Genomic DNA, 15823 nt, shown 5'->3' on the forward strand with positions numbered 1-15823 from the left:
CGGACCGAAACTCATTCCGAGTGTCCGTGAACGAGCGCAAAGAGGACGCACGAAAGATCGGAGAGTGGAAGTGGCGAAGCTTGTGCAATTTGTCCATTTGCTACACTCTATCCGATCATTTGGTCCATTAGTGGCGACTACAGGCGGCGGCAAGAGAGTTCATTGCATCGAAAATGACACTTTTTCTGTCTCGCTTGCTCGCAGCCAGTTTGTACCAAGTGGCCCATCAAATTTGTTCAAGTGCGCTCGGGCCACGAGAGCTCGAGTGGGTGTGAAGCAATCGCATTTTCCAGCCGCCACCGTACTTACACACTGGCCCGATCCGGAGCTGCCAGTAGCTTGATGTACACTGATCTCCGAAACAAAGCGAGCAACAAAGGGGAAAAAGAGGAAAGAAGGCTTTTTTCTCTGTTGGAATCGAAACTGAAGCCAATTGAAGTGCATTACTTCACATTAATCACACTCGAAACAATTTAGAGGCCGCCCGCAACTCAATTTCATCCAGTGTTAATGGGAAGGTAAGATTTATTACTTGCGTAACCGTACGGTAGCGGTGCATCGAAAAATGATAGTATCACCCAACGGTAACGCTAAGCACTCGCTGAAAGTTTACAAAACTGAAAAGCTATTAATTAAATAACTTTCTCCCACTACTCTCGGCAAACATGGATCCCATTTCCCGTTCAAACAAATCATCAAAATTGATATTTCTCTCTACCTACTGGAGTGACTACTGGAGTGCTGTACATGTGTGTATGTCTGTGTGCGTAAAACGGAACTTGACTCTTTCGGAGGGAAACGATCCGAAGAAGGCGAAAGAGTTTGAGTTAAAATTAGAAACCAAATATTTGTCCTTATCGATAATGGCTTTCCATCGATGAGGTTTCGGGAGGGATAACATATCCGACAAATAGCTTTAGACACATTAAATGCTAAATTCTCTCACACTCCCATCAACAGCACACACACACACACACGCGTACACATTAAAAACCAATGTTTAACAACTTTCATACCCAACTCAAAAAAGCGCCCTGCGCCTCGATGTTCTTCTGTGTTTGCCCAAATTACTCACTCCCCCATATGTTGGTTTAGGCATCGGAGTTCCTACCTTTGACTCGAAGGTTTATCGTGGAAGCCGTTCGCGGGAGGTTTGCACGATATCGTGCGGAAGAGCCAAGCAACGAACAACCAACGCAACCTGATAATGATATCATTACTGTTATCATCGATTAAGATGTCGAGCAGGATCCTACAACCATCCCCTTCTGGTCGTGTAGGTCTTCTTTCTTCAACTCCTAACCTGAAACCCCCATCCTCAACTCGAACGCGAAATAAGATACTTCAGTTCGTGCGGTTGTTTACAGCAACGCAGGGCACGCAACATGCGCTACCACCAGGAGCGCTATTCCACTCACGCGCTCCCATTGGAAGCGTTAATGGTTCCTCCAATGTTTCGAAGAGTTTCCGGGGCGAAAGGACCCCACAAAAACAGGTGGGCTACAGGTGCTCTGCCGCTTTGACGATGATTATCGATTAAGATATTCCCGCACTTCCACAGCTCGTTCTCGTTCCGTGGTGTACCGGATGTTCCGGAAAGCTGGTAGGATGCGAACGACGAACGCGTCAAGGTAAATATTAAAGCAATTCCCCCATTCCCCAACCCAGCCCAAACCCAACAGCAGTATCCTATTGCATAGAAGTGACATAAGCTAGGCGAATCCTTTCCACCGTTAGATTAGAGCGATAATCATATCAGATGAAGTCACGCCGGCCGAAGTTCAATTGGGGGTATGTTTAACTTCCTCTCAACCGAGTTAACCCACCACCAGTGCTAGCTTCTGCTTTTGGTTCAAGATGTGGGTCAGATTGGATTATTATACACCCAGCACCGGCAACCCCCTACAGTGCTGCTTTTGTGGGTCGGGGTGGGTAGCCATATTTCTGGCAATACGTCCCGCCGTGTTGTGAACCAGAATCGGAATGTAATTTATGTACAGCAGCTCCAACCGGCAGGCAGTCACATCATTATCGAGCAAAAGATGTAAAAATCTAATTAATTCGCTTGCGATGCCTCAGCGCATCGAATTCGAGATTTAATTAATCTCCTTCTCGCAATGGTTTCCATCCCCCCACCCCTCCCCCCACCCGATGTCGATTGGTTTGCTTGCTACTGTTTCCGTTCACCGGTCGAAAGGTGAAGATAATTTACTTCTCCCCTGTGGACCACGCGCTAACGAACGCTTCATGAGGAAGGATCCAAATGATGGCTAACTGGCAGGCAATTTTGTAAGCGATAGAAACTAAAGAGGCTATCTAGGCTATCTAGGACTGGGAGGTTAAGGAACTATAAAGATGAAATAAATGAAAGCACTTAAGTCCTCCACGATTGTAATTGCAAAGCATTATTTGTTCTTTTGTTCCATTCTCTGTTGGAGAATGAAATCCACTTTCTTATGTAATGAGAAGCTATTTAACATCTTTTGTTGTACTTTTTTTGTAATCATTTATCTCACATCGGGAAAGACGTTACAGTAAAGGATATTCATTCATCATTCTAATTCAATCTATACAAAAATTGGAAAATAATGTATCCCTAACGTTCTAATGTGAACAAAACTATATTTGAGTTGGAAATATAAGGATTTCAAATATCAGACTGTAAGTAGCTGTTGGTTTGCTTGGTTTTTTAATTTTATTTAAAAATTTGAGTAGAGAGTGAAGAGTATAGTACATTTGTTTTTATTAAACAGTAACGATAAATATCGAGCATACTAAACGTCGACCATCTCCAACTGTTCTGCACCAAGCTATTTGACCTAAATACAACACACCCAACTCCATAAATCGGGCGCACATTAAATACACCAGAAGGAATTCACATCCGTGCACCAGTCAAGTCAATAAATTTCGAATCATTTGTATGTTCAAAACTTCCTGTCATCCTAACAACAAACAACACACATACACACAACACAAGCAAACAGCTCCAAACGATTGCATTAAAATTTTAATCGCTACAAAGCAACTAATCCGCACCAGGCTCGGGTCATCAAAACGCACGTGGTGCGTATCTTTACTTTAGTAAATCCATCCGGTTTCCGACCGAGATTAAACGCCACTATCGCAAGCTGCGCAATGCAATTGGTATTTGGGCTGCACTTGCGAGTACGGTACGGAATGCACCAGCCGAAACCGATTGGGCATTGGAAACAATAAATTTCCATAAATTTCCGCTGCAATGTTTATGCCCACAGGGGAACGACGGAAAACCAGCTGCAGAGGGGCTGCGAATTAAAAAACACTTTCACTCTGTTTAGATTACGAGTTTGGTTGGATGTTCTTTTTTTTTCCTCTTTCCGATCGGGCAACAAGTCACACCAGATGCAGAAGGTTAGCCAAAGGTTTGATGGCTAGGCAATGTCTACGATTGCACAATCGCATTGGAAGAGCATTCCTGTCTAGCAACTCGGGACATTAGGTTAGAGCAGCTCGACTTTGGACCTCACCCTGCTTGGGCAGGTTTAGAACGAAAACAACGCTTGAATAATGTACGATTTGCCACCTTAAATCGTCGTGACCCCAATATCCCCGGGGGTAAGCACCCCCGAAAGTCCATTAGCATTCTCCCGGTGCAGCAACACCTTCGATGTGGCGGTGCGACGGCGTACTATTTAAAGACCAACAGCTTACCCGATGCGTCGTCGCGCATTCTTCCGGAACGTTCCCGGGCTGTGTTTAGTTTTTAAGGTCGTTGATGTTGGGTGGGTACAATCGATTTTCGTTCCGTGTCGGGTGAAAGTCTCAAAGAATAGATTTACTTGGGCAAAACTTTTAACCAAATCTTGGGAAGAACACACACACACAGGGGGTTGTTCTCTCGCATGCGCGCAAAATGTTTTCATGCGGAATGGGTTTAATTTCATCTTCCTGTTTGCTGGTTGCAGGAACTTGCAAAAGCAAAACCTCCGGAATCCAGAGGTTGCTTCCCATTTCGAAAGTTCAGAGACGTTTCCCGTAACCCCGTAACTTCTTTATAATTTTCTCCCAACTTCCCACGTTGGACGGAGATTGTTGTTTGCTTTCGGAATTCGCAAAAACTCCAACCGACCGCATATTCATATATCGACATTCTTTGGGCTGGGTCCAAAACTTTATGAGTGCTTTTGGGATCGGAAACTATCAACCAACGAACCTCAGAGGTTGGTTGGGCAAAGGTCGCCCGCTTGCACTGGAACGTCACCCTCCCTCTATCGATCGATGTCCAAAGCCCCGAGTCGCTGGAAAGTGCTCGACATTCCATAGCTATATCGGTAGCTGTGCTACCACTGCACTGCCATAATGCACAATGATGCACCGCACAGACCGGACCCTGGCGAAAGTTAGAATGGCTGGAATGTTCCGCTCCATGCTCAGTCGCCGGCATCGTTCAAGTTTATTCAACTACCACCGATCGGGCCACCGTGAGGTGGTGTGGTTTTCATAACTTCAACCGATAGGGAGAACCGATCGGTGATTGATGCACTTTGCTTGCAGAAACTACTTGCGGTTAGGAAGCCGCACGTCAAGAAGCCGTTGCAAGCCAGCACTGCGCATCACAGCCAACCGAGCAGCAGCAACCAGCAGCAACGGCAATTAATCTCCAGTAAGCGTTTAATTATCCCGCCCGGAATCGGAAGGCATAATGAATAGTGACAACTTAAGCGTGGCAGAGCATCGCTACGCGAAAACAGCAACGTTCGTTCGGGGTGGATTATACACGATCTCCAGCTCCTTGGGTCCCGCGTGCCATGCCATCAACACCCGTTCATTATTCAAAACACAACCACATCAAACGCATAAGCAAGCGGGCATTTTGTAGGAAAAGCTCTCCACACCGCATCCTTTGCCGTAATCGAAGCAAGCTCGTCTACAGACGGGGATGTTGCTCTCTTCGGAAGCGTTATCCCTTTTCAAACACTAACAATAACCTTTTGCATACCCCGCCGGCAGCCTGCCACTTTCAATCTCATGTCATACCAATCTGCTCCTGCTTCTTCCTGCTTTCCCCATTTTCCTTTGCTTCCAATCAGCAGCAGCAACCGGAACCATTACGAGGCGGAATTTTCATAATTGAATAATTATTTATTTAACGAGCGTACAGAGTGAACGAGAACCACACCACCAGCACACTACACATACACACCGAGAGAGAGAGTTTCCCATTGTTGGTTTGTTTGTCCCCAGTCCCCGCTCTCTGCCTCCTGGTTATTCGGTTTGCCGGTGTCTATCATTAGCTGCGGCATCATCACAAGGGATGAGTTGTGGAAACACACACCCATACATACATCCATACATACACAAGAGGGCTAGGATGTGTTGATTACTGGTTCGATTACTGGTGCTCGCTTGGGTGGATATCATTGTGAGAAGCAGAATTGGCGGAATAACTCAATCGTGTTGATTGAAAGGATGTTTCGTTCGTACGAATGCAAAGAGAAGGCGGAGGGTTTAAAAAAGCTTGAAGCTAAATCTGATTTCGATTGAAGTGTGAAGTGTTTGGGATTTGCCAGATTACGCCACGTACCAAAACATGTTGCAGGGTTTGGAATAATAAATGAATCGGGGAGTGAGGTTCGATTGCAACAGAGAAAGCAGAGTTTGAATTACTTCATAAATTTAAAACTAAGGATCCTCTGTAACACATTGCACAAATATTCATATATTTTGATAAATTGTAATGTTTAACGCTTAACCTTACGAGAGCCTCCTACTAAAATTACCCAACTTACATAATATGTCCAGTTAAACGTTAAACATTACTCCCACCGTTCGCACTTCCACAAAACCTCCAACTCACTCATCAAGCATAACTTAAAAGCCACCAACGGAAGTAGTTTGCCAGTAGTTTTGGAAAACCACACTTCCGGAACCAGGCTATATTAAATCCCAAAGTAAGCAAAACTACCACCCATAACACTTGAAGCAGCAACATTGCTGCGAACCCCCCTTTTCATCCGCAGGCTACGTAAACGCCTGGGTTCCGCAATTATTCGTTGGAACGGGCAACATTTTTACCCAAGCGCAGAAGCTGTACGTGGTGTAATTATAACCATAATAATACCTTCACGCATTGCACTAGGGTTGGAGGATCTCATTCCAACTTTTTCTGCACAGTTAATAGCCTGTTTGAGACTCATACGACCTCATCTCACCATATTTAGAAACAGTGGTACTTCCAACGAGTAAAGCAAACGTAGCGTCGGTCGTCGAGGTGTTTAAATTCATAAAATATTCATGTCACCGAGAGGTATATATCACACACACAAAATGAAACTAGAAATTGTGCTATCTTTGCCACCTTCCCCGTTGTTGTTCCAAACTCTCTGCGAGGCATTATTTTTCGACTTCAATGCCGCAACAGAAGTGTCAAAGTTTACGCCTTGCCTGCGTTGCCGCTCTTCAGAAACGCGTGACGAGAGCCAACTGCGCGACAAGTTCACCGACCAGAAATGAGTCAACGTGACGTGTGCCTGTGACAGCAATTGGAAGCCGCCACCGATGCGGTGTACATGGGAGAAAACTCCAAATACACACTCTCTCATACACACTTTTGATGAATATTTAAATGAAATAACATGCTGGAATGGTACGTGTTCCCGTTCCAAGGCTCCAAGCTCCCGGATCACGAATTGGAAGGTCGGAAACGTTGTTGCAATAGCATATGGCACACTCACACCAAAAGACCGTTGTGCGCTGTTATCTTGACGCGAACATGTGCCTAGCGTTCATGGCTAGATAAAACTATAAAGGCAACTATTGCCTCACACCACACCTACCCGAACGGGGGCTTTTACAAACGCAAATGACAACATTATGAAGAATCGTATGCTAATCAGCATTTCGTTTCGGTTGTCAGTTTGCCCGAAAACTCATGACACAGAAAGCAGGACCAATCACCGAACCGAACAAACCGGACTGGTACTCACTGGAGCAAGGTTCTGGTAGTCTTCCTTTTAAATGGGGAGAGGCTCATCGTCCCAAAACTGAGGACCACCGACAGTTTGGAACCGTTTGTGCAAAGGCACCCACCCAATTTTGAGCAGTCAAGTCTGTTCAGTAGAGTTGAAAGCATTTCCCTTTTCATGGGACATCCCCGTTTGTGAACCATAGTAAATGTCACCAGAATTTTTGATAGTGGTCATCGTTCCTGACTCGGCAACTAACAGTATCATTGGTTTTTTACGCTTTTATGTGTCATGCTATAATTTTCTCGCTCAGAAAAGGAGCGACTACCCGGACGCTCTGCTCGGGGTAGCGTCGTGCCCAAATGTTTTCATTTTCATTTTGAATAAAACATTGTCCAACGGGATGGAACAGCACTCTGATTGAGATTTTATGCTCGGGTCCGCTTTGGTGTGTCGAAAAGATCGGCTCCTGTGTTGTTGCAGCACATTGTTGAAGCGCACTCTTAAGACTGCTTTCAACTGCTTCAGCTTCTCCAACGACGCTACAGAGTCGCTACAAACTTGTCTCTTGCTCCACAGCCGCCATGCACTATTTCCCAACTCTTCGACGAATTCCAAATCGAGGTACTACCCTTTCTTTACGTTGCTCCACTCACCCAGAAGTGTAGCGGAAGACGTAAATGGCACTCCAAAATTGCAATGTCTGAAGAGTTTTGTTGTTTTGCTCACGCTTTCTTGCACCGGAGGTTTTGGAGAATGGACCCCACAAGTACCTCTTCTTACGGTGGAGCACGAAAATGCTTTCACCCGAACAGCAGCAGCAGCAGCAGCAGTCGGCACTCGAGAGCAAAAGCACCGGAAAGAATGATCTGAATGCTCACTTTTACGTTGGGTGGTCCCCCCGCAACGGCAATGCTGGAGCTCGGGCAAAGAAGAACGCTAATCGACATCGTTCTGGTGTAATGCAAAAAAGGTGCAAAATCTGGTTAGCAGTTTGCTGGCGTCGGAATGCTCGACACACATACGCTAATTGACACATGTGGAGAGTGCGGTTGCTGCAATTAGCATTAAAACTGCTTGACCTGCAAAACTCTTTTGCATGCCATACCGAGCGACAGCCACACAAACTCCGCAGCATGTAGCAATTGACACCTTTTTAAGCGGAATTCCGTAGCCAAGGTGATTTGCTGTACGCTTACATGTTACAAATTGAAGAACAAAATGATTACAAACTGTGAAACAAAAGCCACTCCGCTAACGGCAGGACCCCAGCATTAAATAGGTCGTGTAAAAGCGAGCTACCTATTTCAATGTCTTCTTACTGACAGCTCGCTCCACAATATCTTAATCATGGAAAGCCTACCCATTATTACCTCCCAAAGTTATGCCGACCGGCAGTCCATAAAAGCCAACGGTGGTTGTCTTTCGCGTTACGCTTCGACCCCTCTCTAATGAAGTATTTATTTGATTCATTCACCTCAAAACGAGACATGACGTGCCCGTAGCGATCCATCATCGACAAAGTGGGGAGCTACGGAGAGAGCAAAAGTGACCTAAGGTAGCCACAAAATCACAACTAAGTTAATGTACATCGCGGATGATGGGGACGGTGTGAAACAAAATACCTACAACCGACCACCGGCTCTTGGAAGCATGCCCTACATAATATCATAATCTGATTAATCCGGAAACTTCCAAACGTGTATTTTGTGTGAGTGTTCTTTTTTTTTGCTGTCTGCTCCCAAGATCCGGTGAAGCGCACGGCGTATTATCCCAATCTCTCAATGGACTCTTGATGTACGAGCATTCAAGGCACTTGCGATAGGTAGTAAGGTTGGCATTATTTAATGGAAAAAATAAACCGTTTTCTTTTATTATCTCCACCATAAGTTGGAGCGCACGGCACCCCCGGTGGGACATTTTAGCAGCTCGTTTCCGAAGGTATACCGAACCGCGAAAGTCGGAAGAAGTAGAGTGAAGTTAGTAAAAAAAAAACTCTAGTCAAGCAGTACCGAACGAAGAAGACGAAATAGCTCCGGTGGGCAAATTAGCACAACACCTTGCACCGCACAACGAATGTGTCCCGGCGGAGTTCTTAAGATGCCGACCTGATGTCGACGTGGACTTCAGTGTGCGGTAGGCTTTAGGTTCAAACTTGGTCATACCGAGTGTCTTCTTTGTCAAGCATTACCAACCACCCGGCGAGGTGCAAATGGATTAGAGACGGTTACGTCCAAGCTTATCAAGATTGCTGAATGTGTTCATTTTCTGTCACTTTCTCAATCTTGTCTCGCTACCTAGTAATCTTACTCCGTGATGCTGTAACATCCCAACATCGAGAGCTGCACAAGGGCTGGGAGAGATGACGCAAAGCATTGCTCCCCGATATGATTACAGTAATTTTATCAGCAAATTAGCAATCGCCGTCCATCCAGTGCCGTGGTCTCTTATGCAAACCACGATTTGGTGAAGGCCGGTAGCGTATAAGGTGCAGTGTGAGAGTGCGTGTAACGCGCGCCATAATGAATCGACAATCTACATCAAACTGTTCGCGAAATGTTACATCGTGGTTATCGATTAAGTGTCAAGATACGGACGGGGATTTAGCTATACCGGGTGCCTATCGATCGATCGTTGCCTGATGGCGTTGGTGCTGATGATGACGATGATGGCCACAAACTGCCGACTCAATGTCTGCTAATCTTTCGGTCGAAAATGTGTTGCCCTTTTTGGTGGTGGTTCCCGTAATCGTACAGAAGCAGATCAAACGTTTGACGTGGTACACATCGGGCGCGTTTGTCCTTTGATGTTCGCGAGACTGCGTGCTGAACAAGTCGTGATTCTTTAGTCGTTAGACATCGAATGGGGTCGAATATTTTAAATGTCAAATGCAGAACGATAGAGGCTTGACACTCTTTGACTCAGACCCTCAGTTTTTAACTTATAAAAGGTATGGCGTGAAGAAATAATCCACCCATAAGTTCGTTAACCCTTGCACTGAAATAAATTTCGACTGTACAGATAACCAAAATGAAATTCAGACCCAATTTATAACACTTTTAATTGAACTGAAAGCGCACCGGCAAGATTTCACTTGGTACGTAAATGATTTTTAAATCGTTTTATTTCTATTTCTATAATCCATGAACTACCATCCCTGCGCTTCCTTCTTCGCCTGATGCAACATTGATGAATGCGACATTCGATTAAATTGCACTCCAGATTACACACGTAATCCCTTGCCTTAAATCATGTACTCGTTTACTCAACCTACAGCTCAAAATCCTAGCCTTTGGGGTTCTTACGAAGACACACAGACTTCGTGCAGCTCCTGCAGCTCCATTCCCGAATCCAGTGCCAGCAGTTGGGCACGTAAATCTGAGCCGGGGTGGTTTTAATTATTGAAAATTAATTTTCTTACGTCTGACAGGCACAGCAGCCCCCAGCGTCAATGCAGGTATTGACTCCCTTCCCAGCCAAGCTCCCGGTGTGCATTTCTTGCAACCGGCGTAATCAATCCGAGGTGGGATGAAAAATGCATATCATAACTTCCAGAAGACTTTGCCGGTGCGTTTTCCTCCAGTGCAGTTGAGGCCCGTGTCTGGTACGGTTTGTGTGTCTGTCGTCGTTTGAAGAACTTCCGCTTCATCTTTCCAACTCGGTGTAAGGAATAAGTTTAGCCGAGTTGCCGGTCGGCAACTGCATATGCTAGCAGTGTCGTTCGGGTCGTTGCAAGCGTATATACCCCGAGCGCTGGATGGAGAATATTGCTGAATGCATAAATGCAAAACGTCTAATCGGATTAAGATCGGTCGTCTCGCTGGATGAAATGGAGAGAGCTTCAATGTCCACAGCTCTCGGGACTAGCGCTAGCTTGCTGCTGTAGCTATAAGCATGGGTTCTTAGTGAAATGTGATGCAACTTTCAGGCACGCAGGTTACGGGATCTCGCCATCGTCGAACCATTCCCATTTCTCCTACCATCTCAGACATTATCCAAAATTGGACACAACTGAAACGTATCCCTGCCTGTTTGGCAGTCAGGTCCGCAGAGCTACGCCTTCCAAACACGTTTTTGAAGTTGTTCGCGTGCTAGCACTCCATACCCAGCGACTAACTTTGAGCACCTCACAACGACACCTTATAAACTCGCTAGGACCTCCCATCACAAGGCCTTTCCAGCCTCCGTGCGGTAGCAAGCATGGTAATGGTGCAAAACTTTTGCGCAACAAAAGTTTCGACCAGTCATTCGAAGTCAGTCACGTACTGGTAGCGGTGATGTTGGTTGGCAGGAAACCTCCTTGCCGCAGGAAGAGACTTTGTGCAATTGGCGAACAGAGAGGAAGTTCGTGAGAAAGTTTCAACCCAGCGAGCCGATGGCCAAAACTATAGACTAACAAAATTACTTCCACCCATAAGCCCGCGGATAACCTCGGGGTAGGTGCAAATGGAAGAGGGGGTCTTAAATAATCATCAGGCTAGTGCCTACACCCCCATCCGGCTGGCACTAATGCAGCGTCATCGTCGTGAACGGTGTATTTTCCGCAGCCGCAGATAATTTCTTTCGCTCTCTTTTTTTCCGCAAATCATTCCGAAGGTCATTATGACGTTTCTTGTGAAACGAAGCGGGAAAGGTTTGGGAGATTTTTCTTTGCCCCTTTTCTTCCAATCATAACTTCTCGTCGCGAGCCCTTGCCGTTCGAGGAACAACAAGGTCTTGGCAAAGAAAAGAAAATTTGCGATAGGCCGCCAGCAACCATTATGCAAAGACAAAAAACCACCCAAAACAACAATCCCGAAACTGCCGGCTGCCACTGATCTTCAAATCTAACGAGTTCTCGGCATGAGTTGCTCGCTTGGCGGGGATTTTCTTTCGGTTCGCGCCGTACGAAGGCGGTACACGGTGGTTTATATTATGCTTTCAAATTGTTTACTTTACCCAGCCTACGCACTCGCCGGGTGGTGGTGCTGGCGCGTTTGGAAGTTTGAAGCCGAAAGAAACATTGAAGCCGAACATTAGCAAGTAATGCAAAGGTCTTGGGAGCGTGGAAAACTCCCAGCCACAAGTTGGTTTTCTTGTGTCGGTTTGGTCTTGTTCTCAAGGTCGACCGAAAAAGCGTACTGCAACGTCTAAACAGGGCACCCAATTAGGCGTAGTTTGGTAATGTCAGGGCTGTATACAAAGAGAGTGTAGCCTTCATTCCCAGAACAAGTGTTACATTGCGCGAGAAGTTACCGCAGCAGTAGATGTTATGTAGATAATAAGAGAGAGTATATATGTATACAGAAACAGGTGTTACATGAACCGTTAAGGATTTGAGTTTGGTGATTATTGCAGAAGTTGTTTTGTGCCTCAAAAGTTCCCTGAAACACTCCACTTTCGTTCTATTTCCTTCAAAGTTACGGCATGCCGTAATGATTGTTAGAGCAGCTCATTGATTTCTGTAAGAACCAAACGGGATTTGGATCATCATAGGAAGTAGGGATTGTTCTGGAAGACATTTCCGGTGATAAGAGTAAACCAGACTTGACGTTAAGCCTCCACCAGAAGATAGTACACGGGCGTTACGCATTCTGAATGAAATCCCCCCGAAAATCGTCAAATGCGTTGTGTTGTCGGTAATTAGTGCTTCATTCCCACTGTTCGTCCACTGTTCGATCACAGTCTACTAACCTTTTTTCCATCCCGAAACTTGACAGTTCCCTCGATAATTGAGCTTATATCCACCATGATGATGATGACGCTGATTGCCTTCTTCTTTGGGGTTTGATAATGGACGCTGCCCGTTACCTATTTCACTCGTTATCAGCACCTCTCCCTCACTGTTATCTCGCACTCTAACGAGGGATGCTGTTTTTGGCACCACTTTTTTCTCTATTTTAATTCTTAATTCCTGTTTTGGCCGCTATTCGAATGGCGCTAGAGAAAGGCAGTGTTAACCACTCCTTCTCCAACACTTACAAAACCTTAATTAGCTCGGAGCTTGGTTGAGTAGGGTATAGAATTTGTATATTTGCTAGCTACCAAGAGCAGATGTACTGCATCTAATTCACAAACCGATCACACACACACACGCGCGCGCGGACGCACCAATACCATCACACTTTCACATTCACCTGCCGTGCTTTATCAGACGGATAAAGCGAACCGACGCGAGCGTAGTAGGCTTTACAGCACATCATCTCTGCCATCGCTTCACAACGGCGTACGAGAATCACTACACGCACACCACTATCTATTATTCTCTTTTTGGCTTCCAATTTTTGCAGCCCTGTAGCAATTCAACCACAAACTGAGCGCGAAAAGGGGGTACAAGGGAGAGGTTGATAGCAAAAAAAAAAAAACTTTGATCACTATTATTATAATTATTTTTCGACCACCTCTTTTGCTTCCTTTCGCGTTCACTTGGCACTTTACCGGACACTTTCAAACCATTTCTTTCTATACTTTATATTTCTCTCTTTCTCTCTTTTTCTTTTGGTACTAGATTTCAGGTTTTGGCACACAAAAATATCTAACCGGCACCGCTAGACGGGCATGGATGCTGCTGCTGCTCTGATGCTACCACTGCTGTATGAGAAAACGAAACACACGAAAATGGAGTGATTTTTGGCAATAAAAAGAAAACAAAACGAGAAGAGAAAACTTTTGCACAATGTTCGGTTGGCTGCTCTGTTTTTCTTTCCCGTTTTTGTTTTTCGTTTCGTTTCACTGCAATCAATTTTCACTTCTGAACAACGCTTCCGGGCTACTGGAAAAGCTCCCCGTTCACCACACATACACCAATACCGAGCAAAAAAAAAAATAACACATGTCCGTTTGGAATTGATGTTCGATTGCAATTGAACAACTCCTAGAACTTGCTCTGCTCAAGCGAGCGTGTTTGCTTCACTGAGCGTCCGCAAGGACCCACTGCCGGCTAAGTGATGCTGTGCTGTGTGCTGTGGTGAGTGATATAAAAAGGGAGGTTGCTATTAGCAACCCTGCGTGCCAGGCCAACTTATTTCGAAGCGATGTTTTCGCACTCGAAAATCACTTCCCGTTTTTTCAAGCGCTCTGTTTAAAGCTTGTCGTTCTCTTTTGGGCTTTTTGCCCGTTCGCCTCGAGCTAGACTCCGCATCCCGTCACAATCTGGTTGTGCCTAATGCCGCAACATTTCACACGAATATCAGAATGGCCCAAAATTGAGTTTTATTTTCTCCGGGCATCAAACCCGTTTCCGTCCTCCGTCTCCCCCAAATAATTATGCGAATTTTGTGTATATATTTTTTTGCGGGCAAAAGAATAACCATTCGTGGGCCACGCTACACGTCCATCAAAATCACCGATCGATCGGCCTCAATCCATCAATCAAACTGTTCCGAAAAATTGAAGGTTATCATCTCCAGAGTGTCGGGTGCCAAAACGGCCTCCCAATATCTCGCATGGCGGCCCTTTGACGTTAAGTGAAGTCGGGCATTCTCTGGAAGAGAGAGTGTGAGTGAGCGTGCAGCCTTTATGCCGATTCCAGATTTTCGTTTTTAATTAAGTCCTCATCCACGAGGACCCACAAACAGTGCGCCGAGCACACCAGCACCAGCCGGACGGTTTCGTTTATAATGAATGACCAGCGATTAATTATTCATCGCCCGGGCACTCCGTTGCAGGTTAACACGCCGGTGGGCATTTGCCAGACCGCGCTGCTCTGCGTTCAGAACTCCCGGGGTGCTGGACGTTGGCTATGTTTGGAATTTTTTTTTCTCCCCTTGCTTTCCACTTTTGCTCATGCCCCACGTACACTTTCAGCAGGGTGTGTAAGTGTAGCGGCATCGCAATAAAAACAACACAAAAATACACCGAGCATCACCACTCGAATGCGAAACGCTTAAGCCTTCTCACGCCAGACGACCGAAGTTGAGAGCTGGGACCATCGGCCAAATCCGCAGGTTTAATTTCCGGGATTGCTGAGGCGTTTTGAAGCTGGAGCAGTTTAGCAATTTGGCGTTTACTACCTGCTTCCCATCCCCAAACAGCAGCGGGTAAGCCTTTGGAAATGCGACTCACGCACACTCGCATAAACGAACTTCAAAAAAGGGCTCGATGAGCAGATAATCACAAATTGTCATTAATGTCTGAGCGGTGGACTGTACTCGCTCCAAAAAATGGCACAAAAAGGTCACAAAGACCCTCTTTTTTGTGGAGTGAATAGCAACAGAGCTTCTCCGAGCAGACGTTTAGTGCATGCAGTAAGCAGGACCACCCAAAGCGAGTATCTTCCAACATGTAGAGTGTTTTGGAGCGGAAAATTTGGACCACTTTGTTCACGACAAAACCCAGTCCGTGCCTCACAGCGTATTCTCAAGAAGGTAACAGCAGCAACAGCAGCAACAACAACAACACAGATCACAGCACGTCCTTGCCACAAGGTAACGCAGCATGCAGCAACATCACTCTCTCTCTACCGGCGTTCCCTCGGCAGCTTACAAACATTCCTTATGCCTTCCGAAAGAACGCCCACAGACCTCCAACATCCACCACACTGCACCCGATGCTATGCTGCCCACCCAGGAGGACTTCAAGGTTGCCATCCGTTTCGTTTCCTTCCCAACCAGGCACGGGCGCGCGGCTGTGATTCGCAATTTTCACACCGGTACTTATCACCCACTCATTCACAGCCTCCCCTCGGCGCTTCGGGGTTTTCTGGTGCGTTCTGTCAGCTCCAAAGCACTCCAAGGGAAACCAACCGACCCTACAAAAACGCACATAAACACACATACAAGGATTCTTTTGGTTGCTTTCACCAGCCACACGGTACCTCCTAGCAGGATGCTCCAGTTTCAGTTTCCTCTGCCTAGCTCTGTATTGATATGGCGTTCACACAAAATATGGCCGTCTTA

General features: G+C 45.9%; 1 protein-coding gene across 3 annotated transcripts in view; it reads right to left on the reverse strand.

Annotated features, from left to right (window-relative positions):
• LOC120955139 (uncharacterized) overlaps positions 1 to 15823 on the reverse strand; it is a 438811-nt gene that overhangs the window by 166196 nt on the left and 256792 nt on the right. The window contains exon 2 of one of the 3 annotated variants that reach the window (XM_040375677.2): positions 12621 to 13514. The exons of 1 other annotated variant lie outside the window; for it this stretch is intronic. In XM_040375677.2, coding sequence (XP_040231611.2) covers positions 12621 to 12677 — 57 coding nt within the window. In that variant the 5' untranslated portion in view covers positions 12678 to 13514. Of the gene's footprint in view, positions 1 to 12620; positions 13518 to 15823 lie in introns of all 3 variants that reach the window. One more of the 3 variants, XM_049610695.1, reaches the window with a different exon arrangement.

The sequence above is a fragment of the Anopheles coluzzii genome, chromosome 3 (genome assembly GCF_943734685.1).
Source record: "Anopheles coluzzii chromosome 3, AcolN3, whole genome shotgun sequence".
In the NCBI taxonomy this organism is placed as follows: domain Eukaryota; kingdom Metazoa; phylum Arthropoda; class Insecta; order Diptera; family Culicidae; genus Anopheles; species Anopheles coluzzii.